The sequence below is a fragment of the Malus sylvestris genome, chromosome 15 (assembly GCF_916048215.2).
Source record: "Malus sylvestris chromosome 15, drMalSylv7.2, whole genome shotgun sequence".
Taxonomy (NCBI): domain Eukaryota; kingdom Viridiplantae; phylum Streptophyta; class Magnoliopsida; order Rosales; family Rosaceae; genus Malus; species Malus sylvestris.
In genome coordinates, this window is record NC_062274.1 from 35,098,743 (window position 1) to 35,116,290 (window position 17,548).

General features: G+C 35.6%; 2 protein-coding genes across 5 annotated transcripts; one reads left to right on the forward strand and one right to left on the reverse strand.

Annotated features, from left to right (window-relative positions):
* The first annotated feature begins 905 nt into the window (after positions 1-905).
* LOC126604040 (uncharacterized) lies at positions 906-6,745 on the forward strand. The gene is made up of 9 exons (XM_050271097.1): positions 906-1,168; positions 1,279-1,331; positions 1,664-1,729; positions 2,724-2,764; positions 3,478-3,614; positions 4,796-4,886; positions 5,211-5,282; positions 5,777-5,889; positions 6,423-6,745. Exons 1-9 carry the CDS (start codon positions 1,054-1,056, stop codon positions 6,551-6,553), a joined length of 819 nt encoding a protein of 272 aa, XP_050127054.1. The 5' UTR covers positions 906-1,053; the 3' UTR covers positions 6,554-6,745.
* Positions 6,746-11,251: 4,506 nt separating this feature from the next.
* Positions 11,252-13,517, reverse strand: LOC126604039 (uncharacterized). 4 transcript variants are annotated; one of them, XM_050271093.1, is made up of 3 exons: positions 13,199-13,517; positions 13,058-13,103; positions 11,252-12,499 (listed from the first exon to the last, which is right to left on the reverse strand). In XM_050271093.1, the coding sequence occupies exon 3, from the start codon at positions 12,465-12,467 to the stop codon at positions 11,466-11,468; it is 1,002 nt and encodes a 333-aa protein (XP_050127050.1). In that variant the 5' UTR covers positions 12,468-12,499; positions 13,058-13,103; positions 13,199-13,517; the 3' UTR covers positions 11,252-11,465. The 4 variants fall into 4 exon arrangements, with proteins under 4 accessions (XP_050127050.1, XP_050127051.1, XP_050127049.1 ...); XM_050271094.1 differs by having other exon boundaries at positions 11,252-12,502; XM_050271092.1 differs by having other exon boundaries at positions 13,058-13,517.
* Between the last annotated feature and the right edge of the window lie 4,031 nt (positions 13,518-17,548).

Consider the following 17,548-nt stretch of genomic DNA (forward strand, 5'->3'; position numbering starts at 1 on the left):
ACATGCAAACTAAGCAACCCTCTTAATAAACATACAAGAATAAGTTATCAATAAACATAGATAATTAAATCACATTCACATTTTTATGAAACAATAACTGGCTGGATGTAACCAATTCATATAAATCATATGTTTATGATTTCGAATTCACCTCTAGCTAAACAGAAAGTAGAAACGGCTTGAATGTATGCAGAGACAGAGAATGATTGTGTGTGGATGAAGGTATATATAGGTTTGTAAGAGAATTTAGATTATAATAGGACTCTAGGTATTCAGCTATATGTTTGTAAGAGAGTTATGGATTATAATAGGACTCCTCTTTCTTGCGTATTTCCTTGTCTTCCAAGCGTCAACTTCAATTCCTTCAGATTTTTGCACAAGCTTAGCACCGTTCAAACTCCAAAAACGTCCAACCCTTGTTCTTTCCATGCATGCTATGCAAACCAACTCTAAAACTGCTCCATTTTGCTCCAATTAACCTCTAATTGTCAACTTTAGTAACTAAACCTATAACAAATAAAAATAAACCAAATAAATAGAGAGAAATAAGATACTTAAGTCACATTAATATACTTCTATCAAATTGGAAATATTTTTTTTCTGTGTGTTCAGAACACAAACGATTCACCACATAGGATAATGTAAGTAATTTTTTTTTTATTCCAGTATCCCAGTGCTTATTTTATAGGGAGTTTTAACGAAAAGTCCACAATACTGTTCACTTTAACGAAAAACCACATTTTTACACTAAAAAGTCAAACCTGATAGTATTTACTTTATCCTTTATTTTGTCTTTATTGTTAAAACTCAAAGTTTTCAAACTTTTTTCATTAATTTTTTTATTTTATAACCCATAACCCGTGTACCGAATGCAATGAAAATTTTCTGGCTAAATAATATAAAAATCTGTTAAAATTTCTCAAAATTCTAATTGAATTCGCAACAAACGAAAAACAAAAGCCCAGCAAGCAAACCAGACGAGCCACCCTAAAACGCTGTCCAAGGAGAGCGCTTGCGCAGATTCCGCAGCAAAAGCAAAAGAAAGCAAAGGAAATGGGTAACAACAAGCGGTTCAAGAACCATAAGCCGCCTCACCGTGACCGTGGGCAATCTAGCCGGACCCATCACCATCTTCCACAGTCTGACGAATCCCTACCGTCCGATCAAGGTCTCCAATTTTGTTTCCATTCTTGCACCCAAGGTGTTTGATATAATTCCCGCCGTGGTTTCATTGGGTTTTTTTTTCTTTTCTTTTTTTCTTTTTGGTTGGTACTGCAGCTACCGAAGAGGAGCCAACAGCAACAGGTCCCAAAATCCAGCTTGCAATGTGGGTATGCATTTCTTTGCCTTTTCTTTTACTACAATCTTTGTTTTTCCCTTTACTTCTCTTTTCTCTTCAAATTGGTGTGCTTTTCTGTCTCTATTTTTTCCTATAATATTCGTCTTAGATTGTTATTTCGATTATAGTTCAATTGCAATGACTTCTGTTCATGTTTAGAGGGTGTTCAAGTCTACTGCATTTGATTTCGACTAATTTGTTTGAGATAACGTCCGAATCCTGTGGCCTTACTCTGTTCAGCTAAAATGAACTTTTCAAATGTTATCCTTAATTTCAGTCCATTCTGTGAACCTCAAATCAATTGGTGCTGTTTTGTTGATTCAGGATTTTGGCCAATGTGATGCAAAAAGATGCACGGGACGCAAGCTTTCAAGATTTGGCTTTTTGAAAGTAAGTGCCTGCTTATTTTTTCCTTTTGAATCACTCGTTCACTTTTAAAATTTGTATGTTACCTAGGTTTTTTTCCCATCTGTTAAATAAGAATTGGCTTGTGGTCATCTCTATAAATTTTTCATCTTTAATGTGGATGGTAAATTGTCATCGTTTGTATGATTTGATCAATTGGCTATAGGGTTAGTGTATTGAAATCTTTGTTCGATATTATGCGTACGACTTTTTTTTTTTTTCAATTGTAAGAGGGAAGTATTGAAATGAGAATTAGGTCGAATTTACATCTTTTAAGTGAAAAACAATAACTCTTTTGTAGAAGCTCTATCTTATATATGTTGTTCTATGACATTACAAGAATTTTTCCTGCATAGTGTTGAAGTTTATCGATTTTTTCTTGACTTTGTCCTGATTAAGTTTTCCTAGTTCGCACTATGAGCACTTGAGCCTATTCATGACCAAATATGTGAAGATTGCCTTTAACTCTTGGTCTATTAAACTATCTATAAAAGTGCCGAGCTAGGATTTAATGTGTGGGAGGGCCTCTCATATATATGGTAATTTGAAACATAAAACATGAGAGAATGGAGTAATTTTCTTAAAAGAGGTACTGAGAGAAAAAGGAGGCTGGCCTGGAATGAAAAAGAGTTTGGATTGAGAACACATCTGAATTTTAAGAGTATTAGACTGATATGCAGCAACACCATCGGTTATAGTAGCAAGAAGAAAAAAAGGCAGGATGGGCCGGAGACCATTCTGGTCCCTTGGTGGCTCTGCCACTGATCTATAATGTTTTGGAGTGTACTGGGTTACAACTATGACACAATTAAGTACATAATATTTAAATGTTGAAAACTTGTTGGGACAAACAAAATTGTGACATAGTACCAAATGCATTTTCCTTAAACTGTAAAACCTGGATATGGAATTTAAGATTTATTATATGGTTTTGCTTTTGCAATTTCTTTAGTGTTAATATTCATACTGTTTCTTGCAGGAATTGCGTGTCAATAATGGTTTTGGAGGCATTGTTTTGAGGTACTTTAAGAAATTATCTTGTATTGAGAGTGAATCTCAGATCGGAAAATTACTTGCATGTGCTTATAAGTAACTGGGCTACTCCCATATTGCCAATTGGTATTATGGTGGAACCTCAACTTTCTTCATTTTGTTTTACCTTACTATACCCATATGTTAATTACATTTTTTTAATAATGTCATGTTGTATTGTGTTAGTTTTATCGGTATCTAGCTGCACTGGAATATTATACAGAAAAAGTTAGATAAATTTTATTCCAAAAATCAAGCGAGCATCACTTGGGAGGTTGAATCATTATAGCCTCCTGTATTACCCTCAAATTATCAATTTGGCTTCATCTACATTTCCACCCTAAATAATATGATAATATCTGAGCTCTAAAGAATGAGTGTTTCAGTTTTTGAAGAATTTTTGCTCTGGTTCTTTAGGAGAGATATTGGGTTAAGCTGAGCTTTAGGAGAGTCTCTTGTTATAGTTCTAATTGAAATTTGTATTCTAATGGAAATTTATAGCAGCACCTTTGTTCCTTCCATTGAACTGTTTATACTTTTAAAATGACATTCATTACTTCATGGTTCATCATAGAAACATGTATGAATTCTGCTGTTCCTTTCACTAAACAGTTTATGCATTTGAAATGACATTATTGCTTCTTGGTTCATTAAGGTGCATATACGCATTCTTTTACTAGTGTTGTTTTCCATTTCTGCAGTCCAGTTGGGATGCTTTGTGTCTCAAGAGAAGATTATAGTTTAATCCAGCGAAAAGGATTGGCTGTTGTGGATTGCTCTTGGGCACGCTTGGATGATGTACCATTTGTGAAGCTGCGTTGCACTGCTCCTCGCCTCTGTATGAGCTTTGGTTCTTCAATCAATTAGCTAGCTTGGAGTAGGTTATTTATAGCATTATATGGGGCTGCAGACAACCAGGAGTGTCCAACATGTCTTTTAAAAAAATGATGTGCACTATGAAAACATTAAATATGAGAATACAAATTTGATATGCCAAAGACAGAGTTTCAAATGTATAACTGGATGGGAGCTTAGTCTTCATGTGTACTCTTACATGAACAAAAAATGAAAAGAGTCTAAGATTACACATGGCGATTCATTATACCATACAAGATATTACCATTAACAAATAAAACCCTGGTCATAAATCTAAGAATAAGGGTAGAAAGTGTATCCTTTGAAGTGTGTGTAAGCCTCTAAAGTCTCCCGCCCACACTGATTCTCTGTGTCTGTAAGTATAGAAAATGAAATTAAAAATTCCTTTAGAGTAACAAATATAAATAAATGCATGAAGAAAATGGAAATAGACTGCCCTAGCAAACTATGAAACTGAAAATACTGACTGTTACTAACTGGGAGAGTGATTGAAGAAATTCCAAAAGAATTTATCATTTTCTAACTAAAGTGTTTAGTTATTTTCATTATTTGTCTGGCTTTTTGCTATGTAATTTTAAAACACAACTGGTTAGCTTCAAGATTAGATCCTGATATGTGCTATGTGCCTTTTTAAAAAGGCCATCAGTATTTGTGTAAGTGGGTGTGACACGGAGCTCTCATTGTAGACTCGTTCTCAGGATAAAATAATTTCCATGTGGTCATTCCTTGTAGATGTTATATTTGTATTGCAATGCAACCTGTTACTGTGACGTTTTTCTTACCAGTCGCATACCGTTAGCAACACTAGAATAGCCTTTCTAAACAGAGACACAGAAAGTTAGCTCACAGAGCTGATATGCATTGCTTCCAGGCTGAGCAACCATGTTTAATTAAAGTTTGTCTACCTAATGTGATAATTATCTGTTCGCTACTAGTCTAAATTGATAGCAACCTTGTTTATCATTTTTATAACGTAATTGATTCTTCTGCTTGTTATAATCATGTTATATGGTGTTATTAATGGATCACAAAATTGAGTGTACATAAGCTACTAGCATTCTCACATGCATGAAGTTGAATTTCTATGTTTGACAGTTTTCTTCTTACCAGCTCACTAACATTTACAAATCATATAATTTGCAGTGCCTTGGCTTGTAGCAGCAAATCCAGTAAATTATGGTCGACCCTGTCAACTATCTTGTGTGGAGGCATTATCTGCGGCTTTGTTCATATGGTACTGGAATCTCTTTTCATTACCTTGCAGAAGCTGATACCTTTTTGGTCCTTAATTACACCAGTGCAATCTCTTATGTTTACTTCTTTCACTTTCTTAAAATAAAACTTATTAAAGTTTTATGACTTTTAGGGTTTTCCGTAGAATAACTTAATTATCACGTGATTGTCAATTTAAGCTCTGAACTATTTTTCAGCCAATTTATTCCCTGAAAATGGGCCAACTTAGGATTTGGCGTCTTTTTGGCTCAACAGTTTGATATGTCATCTGCCAGACATGGAGTTGATTTTTTTTCTTAAATGTTTCTTTTATACGATTTTACAGTGGGGAAGAAGAAACTGCAAATTTGTTGCTTGGAAAGTTCAAATGGGGTCATGCTTTCCTGTCCCTGAATAGGTATGTGATTATCTTTTATTGGGTTTTGTATTTAGTTTTGCATATATGTTCATCAGAAAGCATAGTCCAGGTAAGAAATTAGAGCTGTGTCAATTCAAACACGTAGCTGACGAAGAAAATGTACAACCAATTAACGAAATGATGTCTAACTTTTGATGACATGCCTTTAGTATAATTTGGTCATGTTTGAGTAAAGAAAAACGATCTTAGCTAAATCAATATCTTTTTAGTTTTTTAACTTCCAGATTGATCTAGGTTGTTACTCTCTTCAGGATTTTCTTCCTCGGTCTTTGGCCTCACAGTTTCAGAGGATTTAGCTTATTGTAAATCTAGGAAACAATGTAATTTATGACTGACATCAGGTTAAAAACGAAAGTTCCATACAATCCCAGATTGACTAGTGTTTTCTAATGAGATTAGTGGCTGAAATTCAACTGTATCCAACGGCTTAACATTCAAGTAATGACCACTTTAGTATCATGGTATCAATGCAGGGAACTTCTGAAGGCATACTCCAAATGTGAAAATAGTGCTGAAATAATTTCGGTCCAAAATGATTGGCTTTCACAAAACAGTCAGGTTCCAAAGTCTCCTAGAGAAGTAAAAGGTACTTTTTACTTTTATAAACAGAAAGTAAATTCCTTTTACAAGACATCAGGTTTGATCTGTTGTTTCGACTCATGTCCCATAAGATTTCAGGGGCATTTCATTTGAATCCTTTTCATTTTTGTAGAGTCTTCTATTTTACTTTTATTTGTGGTTGTATGCTGCTCGTCAGCCTGTTCATCTTAATACAGTATTGGGTCGGTGGTTGATGAAGGGCACCCCCTACCTTTTTTTTGGCACTTATTCACAGAGACCTGACCTATCAACCAACATTTGACCCTTTCGTTTGCACAGGATGAGGTGGTTTGGTCTGGTGTTGTAAATATTGCTTAAATTTGTTACCAGGTTTTGTAAGTAGTGAGATTATACACGTTCACCCGGTTTATCTGGGCAACGATTGAGGGTGCCAATTTGCTTAAGTGGCCTTAGCAAGGTGTTTTGCATTTCAATTGAACGGAGGCGATATCTCTCCAAAGAGCATCTTTGTAGAGAAAAGTATGATAATCTCAGCACGTCTGTTTTCTGCTGTTACAGGAGGAGGAGCCGACCTGTCCTCTCTCGGTGAAGATGAGGAGGGCTCTTGTGATTCCGATGATGGGCTTCCGCCACTGGAAAGGAATATGAATCACTTAGACATACAGGAAAGTGATGAAGAAAGTGATTAACAAAGGATAATGATATGTTTAATCAGCGTGTGATTTTGGCTTTTGATTTTAGAATCACATTACCTATTTATATTGCCCGAGGGGCATTTTTTCCTTATATTATTCGGTTTGCGATGGTCCACTTGTGTTATAAGACGCATACCTATTTATTAAATTTATACCTTAAATCTATGAAATATTAATCTTGAATGACTCGTATTATAGCACGTGGATTACAAACTAGCTATTGGCTTGCAATTATCGCACTTGAGAGAGGCATTTGAAATAATGCATAAAGTGGCTCTCAAATTATGATGCTCAGTGAATCATTGACCATAATTCGCACCTAATAAGTGCACAACTGGGGATTAGCTTCAAGGAAAATTTGAGTTTATCTACAGCTTTTAGAGCATTCCCACTCCTAAAAGCCCTCTACGCAATGGTCAATATAATCCACCCAGATGAACAGTAATTAAGTGTAATGAATCGTAATTGATTGTTTTATTTTTTCTGTAATTTTTAACATTTTTTTATAAATTTTTATTAAGTTAAAAAATCTGGACTGTTGGATTTCAAAAAAATTGAAATCCAACAGCCCAAATTTGGACACATGGCCAACGGTAAGATTTCTGACTTTTTTCTTTTTTTTAGGCCAAGAAACTTGGACCCTTGATTTAGAAATTGAATGGTCCAGATTTTGTCACGTCATTAGCTGTTGGTTTTAAAATTCAATTTTTTTTTTTTTACCGCTGGAAATCTAATGGCCATTGTTGCGCCACGTTGCTCCTCTACCGAATCCCTTGAGTGCACTTGCCAGCGCGGCCCCCCATCCCATGCAACCTGTCTGGAATGTGCGTCCACTCGCTCGTGCTTCTCACACGCCTGGCACAAAAGAACAAAGGCTGTGCATGTGGCTGACATCAGCGTCAGATCACCTGGGTATTGGGTTAGTGGATTTTCAACTAGGTGAGAAGGTGGGTATTGGGTTTGTTGGGGGGGGGGGGAATTTCTTAGAGAAAAGATATGAATTTCGGTGTATTACTTTGATTGAATTGTTTACAAGATTCTCACACTTATATACCTAAGTGCTACCTTATCTCCTAAGCTTTTGATGCTAACAACTCTAACTAACTAACTGTCTTTTATAACAATTTTACACATCAACACCATTTTAAACATTTTGACCATACTACCCTTCTTATGCTAGTCAATATCCCCCACCCCCTCAATCTTAACTTGGGTTACCAAGTTTAAGATTGTAACAATGCTTGACGAATAACGGACCATGCAACCCCTTAGTTAGAATATCGGCAGATTGATCTTCAGTGGGAATGTAGGAGACTGCTAAATCACCTTGTTGTACCTTCTCTCTAACGAAATGGTAATCCGTATCCAAGTGCTTGATTCGGGAATGAAACACTGGATTTGCACTTAATGCAATCGCAAACAGGTTATCACAGTGTATAACTGGTGGTGTTGGCAGAAACAACGCCAAATCCTTCAAGACCGCCCTTATCCAAGCTAGATCAGCTACAGTGTGAGCCAAGGCTTTGTATTCCGCTTCAGTAGAGCTTCGAGAGACAGAACTTTGCTTCTTTGACTGCCATGAAATTGGATTATTACCAAGGAAAACAAGTTAACCAGTCATAGACCTTCGAGTGTTTAAATCTGCAACCCAATCCGAGTCTGAAAAAGCATTGATAATCGGTTATGTAGCTGCTGAATACACAATACCATATTGCTCTGTACCTTTTAGATACCTCAAGTTTCTTTTCACAGCTCCAAGATGAACATCAATTGGTGCTTTCATAAATTGGCACACAGAATTAATCGCAAAAGCAATATTTGGCCTAGTAAATGTCAGGTATTGTAGAGAACCTACAATACTTCTGTAAAATGTAGGATCAATCAATGACATGCCTTCAGTGACAAGTAATGAGTTGTGTGGCTTATATGGTGTTGTGGTCGGCTTACAAGAGTCCATTCTAGCTTTATGGATCAAATCTGTTATGTATTTCGACTGGTTTACAAATATATCACCATTTGATTGATATGAAATTTGTAGGCCCAAGAAATAATTGAGTCTTCCCAAATCTTTTAATTCAAACACCTCTGATGATTCATGAATGACTTGTTGAACTTGGACATAATTCGAACTTGTCAAAATTATATCATTCACATAGAGAAGTAGTATGATGATATCAGCACCATTGTTCTTTACAAACAAACTTGTGTTAGACAATGAAGCATGAAACCCCATAACACACAGATAGCTGGTAATCTTAGAGTTCCAGGCCCTTGGTGCTTGTTTAAGGTCGTACAATGATTTACATACATGTGTAGGACAGGTAGGATCAATAAAACCTTGAGGTTGTTGCATATAAATCTCCTCTTGTAAATCCCCATGCAAGAATGCATTTTTAATGTCTAACTGTTTCAACTCCCAGTGATTCATTGTAGCCATAGCAAGAATGATTCTTACTGTTGTGTGTCTAACAACAGGACTAAACATCTCTGAATAATCAATTTCATGCTCCTGTGAAAATACTTGAGCCACCAATCGAGCTTTGTAACTCGATATACTGCCATCAGAATTCTTTTTGACCTTGTAAACCCATTTACTACCAACCACAGATCTGTTACTAGGATATGGAACTAACTGCCAGGTACCTTGAGCCCTAAGGGAGTCATATTCTTCCTAAATTGCTTTCTGCCAATGTGGAATACTTGCAGCTTTTCGAAAATTAGAGGGTTCTTATCAGTTATCTCTATCACAAATGAATAACCACCAGAAAACACCTCATCTTCTATAATTTGTAATGACTTTTGTTTGTACCATACTTGACCAATCCCAAAACTATTGAGCACCGGTCAATGTTATACCGTCAAGGACCTAGAAGAGTCTCCCTCCAACTAGGAGGCCAATCACAGTGCGACACGTGTCGACATCAGAAGCCAATTATAGCGCAACACGTGTCAACATCAGAAGCCAATCACAACACGACAAGTGTCAATGTCAAAATGAAACTAGAAACTCTCTTCTATAAATAGAGATCATTCTTTCACAATATTTCCTAATGTTATTTGTACTAAATCATTCACTTGTACTCACTAAAGGAGAGCTTGAACCTATGTACTTGTGTAAACCCTTCACAATTAATGAGAACTCTTCTACTCCGTGGACGTAGCCAATATGGGTGAACCACGTACATCTTGTGTTTGCTTCCCTGTCTCTATCCATTTACATACTTATCCACACTAGTGACCGGAGCAATCTAGCGAAGGTCACAAACTTAACATTTTCTGTTGTACCAAAGTCCCCACTGATTTTGTGCATCAACAACTTTAATTCTAGAAAAGAAGCCAAGTATGCAACATAATTCTGTCATTGTATAGTCCCACTCTTCAATCTTGTAACCATGGGATGAATAGATAATGCATCTGGGGATATTGAATGATTTTCAGAATGTTCACTTAGTTGTGGAGAAATAGGAAGTAATACCTCCAGTTGGGAAATGTGATGGACAGGCAACAAGGGTTTCATTAACTTCTAAATTGGAGTGATGATGATGGGAAGTTGATGTTGGAGATATGCTTGAACTATTAACAGATGGATCAGATGTTTCCATATCAGCACTTGACTGCACACTTGAAACTTGTTGTTGAGAAACAATCTCTAACACTGAATCTGCTTGTAATTCATGAATAGACACACCACTTGATACTGGTACTGAACTATTAACTGCAGGAATAGGCATTTGGATCATAACCACATCTTCTGTTATCTGCTTAGGCTATTCAAAATGAATATACCTTCGAGATGGTTCCATTTTATATGGAAACACTTCTTCATTGTATATTACATGCCTTCACAAAATCAATTTTGTATTGGTCAGATCATAGCATATTGTTCCTTTGTATCCCAAAGCATAGCCAAGAAAAACACAGTGTGAAGATCGAGCTTGAAACTTGTTGACAATATATGGTCTCAATAAAGGATAGATGGCAATGCCAAAGACTTTAAAATTATGAATCTCTGGTGTTTTCCCAAACAAAAGCTGATATGGAGACTTAAACTCTAAGGTCTGAGATGGCATTCTGTTAATTAAGAAGACTACATGAGAGCAAGCATGATACCAGAACATTTGAGGCAAATTTGCTTCTGTCATTAAAGTGATAGCAGTTTCTACTACATGACGATATCTCCTTTCAGCAATACCATTATGCTGAGGAGTATAGGGACAAGAAATCATGGGCTATTCCTTAAGGGATTAAAATTAGGATGAACTTGCTCTTATGGATGTTCCTATCATTCTTTCATGTTAAATAAAAAATAGAATTGGCACGAAAAATCTTGACCCAACCACAGAAATAATAAGACGAGGGATAAGTTTTCTTCACGTCATTTAAAAGTTGCATTCATTTTATACTTTAACATCCAATTGTAGACATGAAACGAAATCATAATGATATGCATAGTCAGACGTCGGAGATGTTTCATGCTAATTGCTAGCTTAATTGCAAAGAGAGGTAGATGTCTTCAAGAACACATGGTTGATATGTTTTTTGACAAACGACAAGATAACTTACGCTAAATTTATCTGAGAACTGAGAGGATTTGAACCAATGAGTTGATGTCACCACTTCAAATCTGAAAATTCATTGATCCATAAACGCTTCATATCAAATACAAGATATTCCATTAGTAAATACACGATATACCATGAAAAATATGTCCTTATTTTTGCCTCTCCAAATAGTGTACCAAACAGCATTCTTTTAATCATCTTATCACCCAACATGATCCAATCAAATGGTGAAACGTTTAAACAAAACACACAAGAAAATACCATAGACTATCGTTGGATCCGAAATTGCTTCCCAAACATTACTTTCTTTCAGCTTTTACAAACATTCATGACAAGCAGAAATTCTATGGTTCTTTAGGTCTCTTCCTTGCTAGATAGCGTTCTCTCGCTGCAGCCACGTCATCTGCACTTCTTTTATGATGATTAGTACTCGGTTGGTTTTCTGGCGGCTGTTCAACTGACGGTTTTTCCTGTGCTGAAGGATTTGAAGCTTGCTTTTCTTCAGAGAGCTCATCACGACGTTTAGACTTGGTTAAACTTTCATCTAGATGTCCTTCTATCACCCTGGGAGACTCCAACGGCACTGATGCTGCAGTTATTACTCTGTCTTCAAGTTTGTCTGGCTTGCCTGATTCAGTCTGCTTCTCTAGATGCCCCTCTCTCACACTGGAAGGCCCCAATGGCTCCAATGCTACGGCAATTGGTCTATCTCTATCTTCTTCATGTTTATCTGGCCTGCTTAATTCCTCCTGCTTCTCTAGCTTCCTGGACTTCACATTTTCTGCACCAAAAGCAACATTTTTTTGAAGGTTGAAGTAGAAATCAGTCAAGTCTTTCTTCTTGGTAACATCATCTTTCTCCTCCCGAAGTTGACGCAGTCGATCTTCCTCTGCCCATTTTGCTTGCTCTGCAAGTTTCTTTTTGTAAGCACCTGTGACAAAGCGTTCCTTGTCTGCATAGAGGTGATCCTCTTGGTTTCTCTCTTTCTGTAGTTTTCTCTCGTATATTATCTCCTGCTCTCGCTTTCGTTCTTCTGCCTTTCTCTGTATACCAGGAATATACCTTGCCATTCTCTCTTGACGATCTTGCACCCGCGGTTGGATGGCTTTCTGTTTCATCTGGTCATAAACTCCATCATAGTCGAACACCGACGGGTCCTGCTCCAGTGCCTTCCTCTGCTGTTCCTCAATATCCTTGAGAGATTTGTTCTTGGAAGCCTGGCGAGATATTTCCTTCTCAACATCATTGTCGTCGTCATCGTCACCAAAACCCAGAGGTTTAGGGACAGGAGGCCTTGTCGGCTGCTTCTTCTGCTGCCCCCTTAGGTTCAACCCGTACTTAATCATTCTTCTTCTTCTTATTCCCTCTATATGATGTTCTGCTTCCAAATTCAATCCGCAAAAGGCCGTTAGTTAGTTTCGAATAATTTTGTAGGAGGTACGTCGAGAATCAGTTATCGAGGGATTTAAATAGGTGTACAAGCATACACAAACACAATATTCCAAATCACATATGGATTCTAAAAGTTTTCCTAATTCTAAAAGGACAAGGTGGGTTTTTTATGAGTCAACCCGTAACTCTGTAAATTACAAAAGGCTTCTTCATGTAAGATTTATGAGTTAACCCAAAACAATACCTCCTCGATATCTAATCTTTTCTTCGTTTCATTCACTCTAATTTCACAAATTTATGAGTAATCGAAATTGTAGGAGAGAAAACCACATAGCTCAAATCTTATGCAAAAAATAAAAAAATTTGCGAATCATATCAATGTCAATGCATCGGAAGAGTACATACGAAACCCTGAACCCAAAATTTTGATGAAGTCCACAAATCGAATGAAACAGAAAAACCAGAAAAAAGCACGAAACCAAAACCCTAGTAGCAAAAACGCATTGCAGGGGAACGAAGAGGTAAAGTAAGTAAGGACACTTACAGGAATGAGCGCTTGATCGGCAGCCGCGACGAAAGAATCAAAAGGCCTACAAAAAAAGGGGAGTGAACAAATTGAAAACCTTAATTTGACAACGCAAAACCCACCATTAGAGAAAGCATCAGCATCTATGAAGAAGCAAACCTAGAAAACAGATGAGAAAGCTAAATCTGTATAGAGCTTCTCCCAATTGGAACAAAGAGACCCAGTGCTGGGGTCGGTGTTCGTTGTTTCCTGAAAACAACCAAAACAAAAACCAAATTCCAAAAAAATAAAAAGAAAATGTAAAAGCAAGTATGTGAGAGAGAGAACGGAAACAAGAAAAATGCTTTATTCCTTAATTTCTCTTTTGATTTGGGAAATTTGGGGGTTTCTCAGAATTTGGGATTTCTAGGGTTCCTTCCCATCCGTCTATTTTTGTCGTTTAGATTTCTTCTTCGTTTCTTTCTGTTTGGGAAGGGGACGAAGTGGTTTCTTTTAAATATACGATATTTTTTTTATAGAAATTCATAAAAAATAGTCCATACAAATCCATACAAATCTATAATGAAAATTCATACAAATTTGTCAAAATTCATATAGAATTGTAAAATCAATTAAATTTTTTGAAATATGTCACTTAAAAAAAGTCTTTTAAAATACTCTTAATTCTAAATCGACTATACCCCTAACTTTTAAAGGCAACAATTCATCGACACATGATGTTATTAATTTAGACGGATAATGTTACCAATTGAAGGTGGACGATTATACTTATTGACACGCTTATGAATACAACTAAGTTATCCTCAATTTTGTTTGTTTCAAATTAAATATAATTATTGCTACAATTATTTCGTCTTGAAATGAGGATTGTGTAGCTTGACTTTAACATTACGCAATCACATCCATTTTTCCTTTTTTTTATGGTACGTGGTTGTTGATTACTATAGTTTTGGTATCTAGAAGCAATTTTTTTTGTTCTGTACCAACTAGTATCAATACTGGTGGTCTTGTTCGTAATTAAAAAGGAAAACTAATGAAAAATACTTCAAATCTTTACATTTTAATAAAAAAAATCACTTATTAACTTTATTTAATAATAAGGACAAAAAACAAATTTAAAAAAAAAACTAACAAATCCAACTTGCGCTCGGTACATAAACCCCTTCCCCCCCCCCCAAAAAAAAACCTTCAAACACTCCACTTTTTCTCTCACCTTTTTGTCCCATCGTCAGCTATATTAATAGTTTTTTTTTTTAATTTTTGGCTTAGAATAAGAAAAATACTTCGAATTGAATTACATTCTCCTATTTTATTTTTGTGGTGTTGTTTTCCAATAGTAGTCATGATGACAAGAAACTTTTCAATGTGCCCAGAACACGGGATGATATACTCTATACAAGTTGTAAGAGTCTTGTGTTAAAAAATTACTAACATAAAAAATAAATTTTCCACCACTTATATAATAACACATGGTATACAATTTGTGTTACGAGCACAAGGAAAAATTTCTCTAAGATGACACCCAAGCTCAAGAAATTGGATGGAGAACTACATTTATTATTGTAGGTATATGAAAAAAGTGAGGAAATTTTAATTTGGTAATTGAAAACAGTTTTTTAAATATAATTACTGAGAACATAATCTTCTCAAGGTTGTGATTTAAAGAGTCACTTCTGGGTTCATCGTTTTTGGTGTAATGAGTGATTTTACAAGACCAAAAAGGATCTAAGTTTCAAACCTTATGAAATTGAACCAAGAATTAAACATTATTTATAAAACTTCACTAATAAGTCGACAATATTCATGAAACTAGACCAATAAGTAGACACTATTTATGAAACTGAACCAATAAGTAGATGATATTTATGAAACAAAAACAAGAATTAGGCATTATTTCCAAAACCAAACCAATAGGTGGAAACTATTTATGAAACTGGAGTAAGAACTAGACAATATTTATGAAACATGACCAAGAACTAGACACTATTTATGAAAGTGGACCAATAACTAGACATTATTTATGAAACCGAACCAAGAAAGAGACACTATTAATGAAACTGTACCAATTATTATATATTATTTATGAAACTGGACCCAATAACTAGCATTATTTATAAAACATGATTAAGAACTAGATACTATTTATTAAAGTGGACAAAAAACTAGACAATATTTATGAAATTAGACCAATAAATAGTATAGTACCGTTCAGTTTCATAAACAATGCAGTTTCATAAATAGTGTTCAGTTTCATAGATAGTGTTCAGTTTCATAAACAGTGTACAGGTCTTGCGTGTGTTAGGTTTTTTTTTTTTTTTAATTGTGTCATTTTTATTAAAAATTAAGTTTTTTTTGTCCTTTTTATTAAAATTTAAGGGTTTTTCATTGAAATTTTATTCTTTTTCATTAAATAAAGTTATACCATGGTTTTTTTTGTTAAAATAAACTTAGTCCAAACCCTTTTCATGAAAGTTCCCTAATTAAAATAAATATTTAAAAGGTAATCGGTCATCAAATGCAGCGACACGTACCCCTCAAGTTGAAATAGATGTTAAAATTCTAAATTGTCAAGTATATTGCTTCGATGTAAAGATGACACACCCCAACTTCGATACCTAGTAAACACCAAAACCAAGAGGTGTTGCCATCACCCAGATGGGTGATGAAGGCATAATATGCATGAAAGCATAACTAAAATTATCAACTAATAAAATCTACCAAAAATTTGGCACAACTTTTTTCCTAAGATAAGGATAAGCTCAAATTAAAACACATGCAAGTGTTTTAACACATCCCCGAATGGCCACACTTAACGGATCTCTGACCATATATTATATGCATAATAGTATGGGTGGGACCATGATTTTTTCAGGACCGGAGTAAGGTTAGTCCAAATACAATTACCTTAGAAGTTCAATCATGGACTCACCAGTTCCAAGTGAAATTGTATCAAACAGAGTAGTTGTGCAGCCATCACCTTGTTTCAGGGCAATAGGTGGAGTCTAAGTGATTCTAATGGATGGCCATGCTTATCCCGCAAGACATGCGATCTGATTTGGATATGGACTCAATCAGATCCTCTAAGTCTTAGAATTCCTACAATCTAGAAATTGGCCAATAATTGGGCATTATTTATGAAACTGGACCCAATAATTGGGCATTATTTATGAAACATGATTAAAACTAGACACTATTTACTAAAGTGGACAAAAAATAGACACTATTTATGAAATTGGACCAATAAATAGTATAGTACCGTTCAATTTCATAAATAGTGTTCATTTTCATAAACAGTGTACAGGTCCTGCGTGCGGTAGGTTTTATTTTTTTTAATTGTGTCCTTTTCATTAAAAATTAAGTTTTTTTTTGTCATTTTTATTAAAATTTAAGGATTTTCATTAAAATTTAATTCATTTTCTTTAGATAAAATTATAGCATGATTTTTGGTTAAAATAAACTTAGCCTAAACCCTTTTCATGATAGTTCCCTAATTAAAATAAATATTTAAAAGGTAATCGGTCATCAAATGCAGCGACACGTACCCCTCAAGTTGAAATAGATGTTAAAATTCTAAATTGTCAAGTATATTGCTTCGATGTAAAGATGACACACCCCAACTTCGATACCTAGTGAACACCGAAACCAAGGGGTGCTGCCATCACCCGAATGGGTGATGAATGCATAATATGCAAGAAAGCATAACTAAAATTATCAACTAATAAAATCTACCAAAAATTTGGCACAACTTTTTTCCTAAGATAGGGATAAGCCCAAATTAAAACACATGCAAGTGTTTTAACACATTCCTGAATGGCCACACTTAACGGATCTCCGACCCTCTATTATATGCATAATAGTATGGGTGAGACCATGATTTTTTTCAGGACTAGAGTAAGGCTGATCCAAATATAGTTACCTTAGAAGTTCGATCATGGACTCACCAGTTCCGAGCGAAACTGTATCAAACATAGCAGTTGTACCGCCATCACCTTGTTTCGAGGCAATAAGTGGAATTTAAGTGATTCGAATGGATGACCATGCTTATCTCGCAAGACATGCAATTTGATTTGGATATGGACTCAATCAGATCCTATAAGTCTTAGAATTCCTACAATCTAGGAATTGGCCAACACCGCAAGTAATCACAACTCCTAAGAGGATGCAATATTTACTTCTAGGCTCTAGGACTATCCCGGCTGAATGAGGAATCTATCCTAAAAAGGTCTCACTTCCACGATATAAATACACACATCTACGATTCATCTCGGGGTAACACAATCTAAACACTTCAATTCTCTTGCCCACTACTTGAGTCTAAAATCATTCACTAACTTGGCTGTCAAAGAGCCTTTCTCTGGCACACCTCCCCCTCCCCCCTCGAGCCATAAGCTTGTTTACAATTGTTTACTATTTTGCAGGTTACTCGAGTATGTGCACAACCACCATTCACAGAGGTGCGCGAATTTGGTTCCAACAATTTGTGCTTTCATTGAGAGTGAACTCTTGTTC

Coding starts and splice junctions, on each gene's coding strand:
- LOC126604040 (XM_050271097.1), top strand. CDS start 1,054: ATGGGTAACAACAAGCGGTTCAAGAACCATAAGCCGCCTCACCGTGAC. Junction 1,169..1,278: donor ATCCCTACCGTCCGATCAAG/GTCTCCAATTTT, acceptor TTGGTACTGCAG/CTACCGAAGAGGAGCCAACA. Junction 1,332..1,663: donor AAATCCAGCTTGCAATGTGG/GTATGCATTTCT, acceptor TTGTTGATTCAG/GATTTTGGCCAATGTGATGC.
- LOC126604039 (XM_050271093.1), bottom strand. CDS start 12,467: ATGATTAAGTACGGGTTGAACCTAAGGGGGCAGCAGAAGAAGCAGCCG.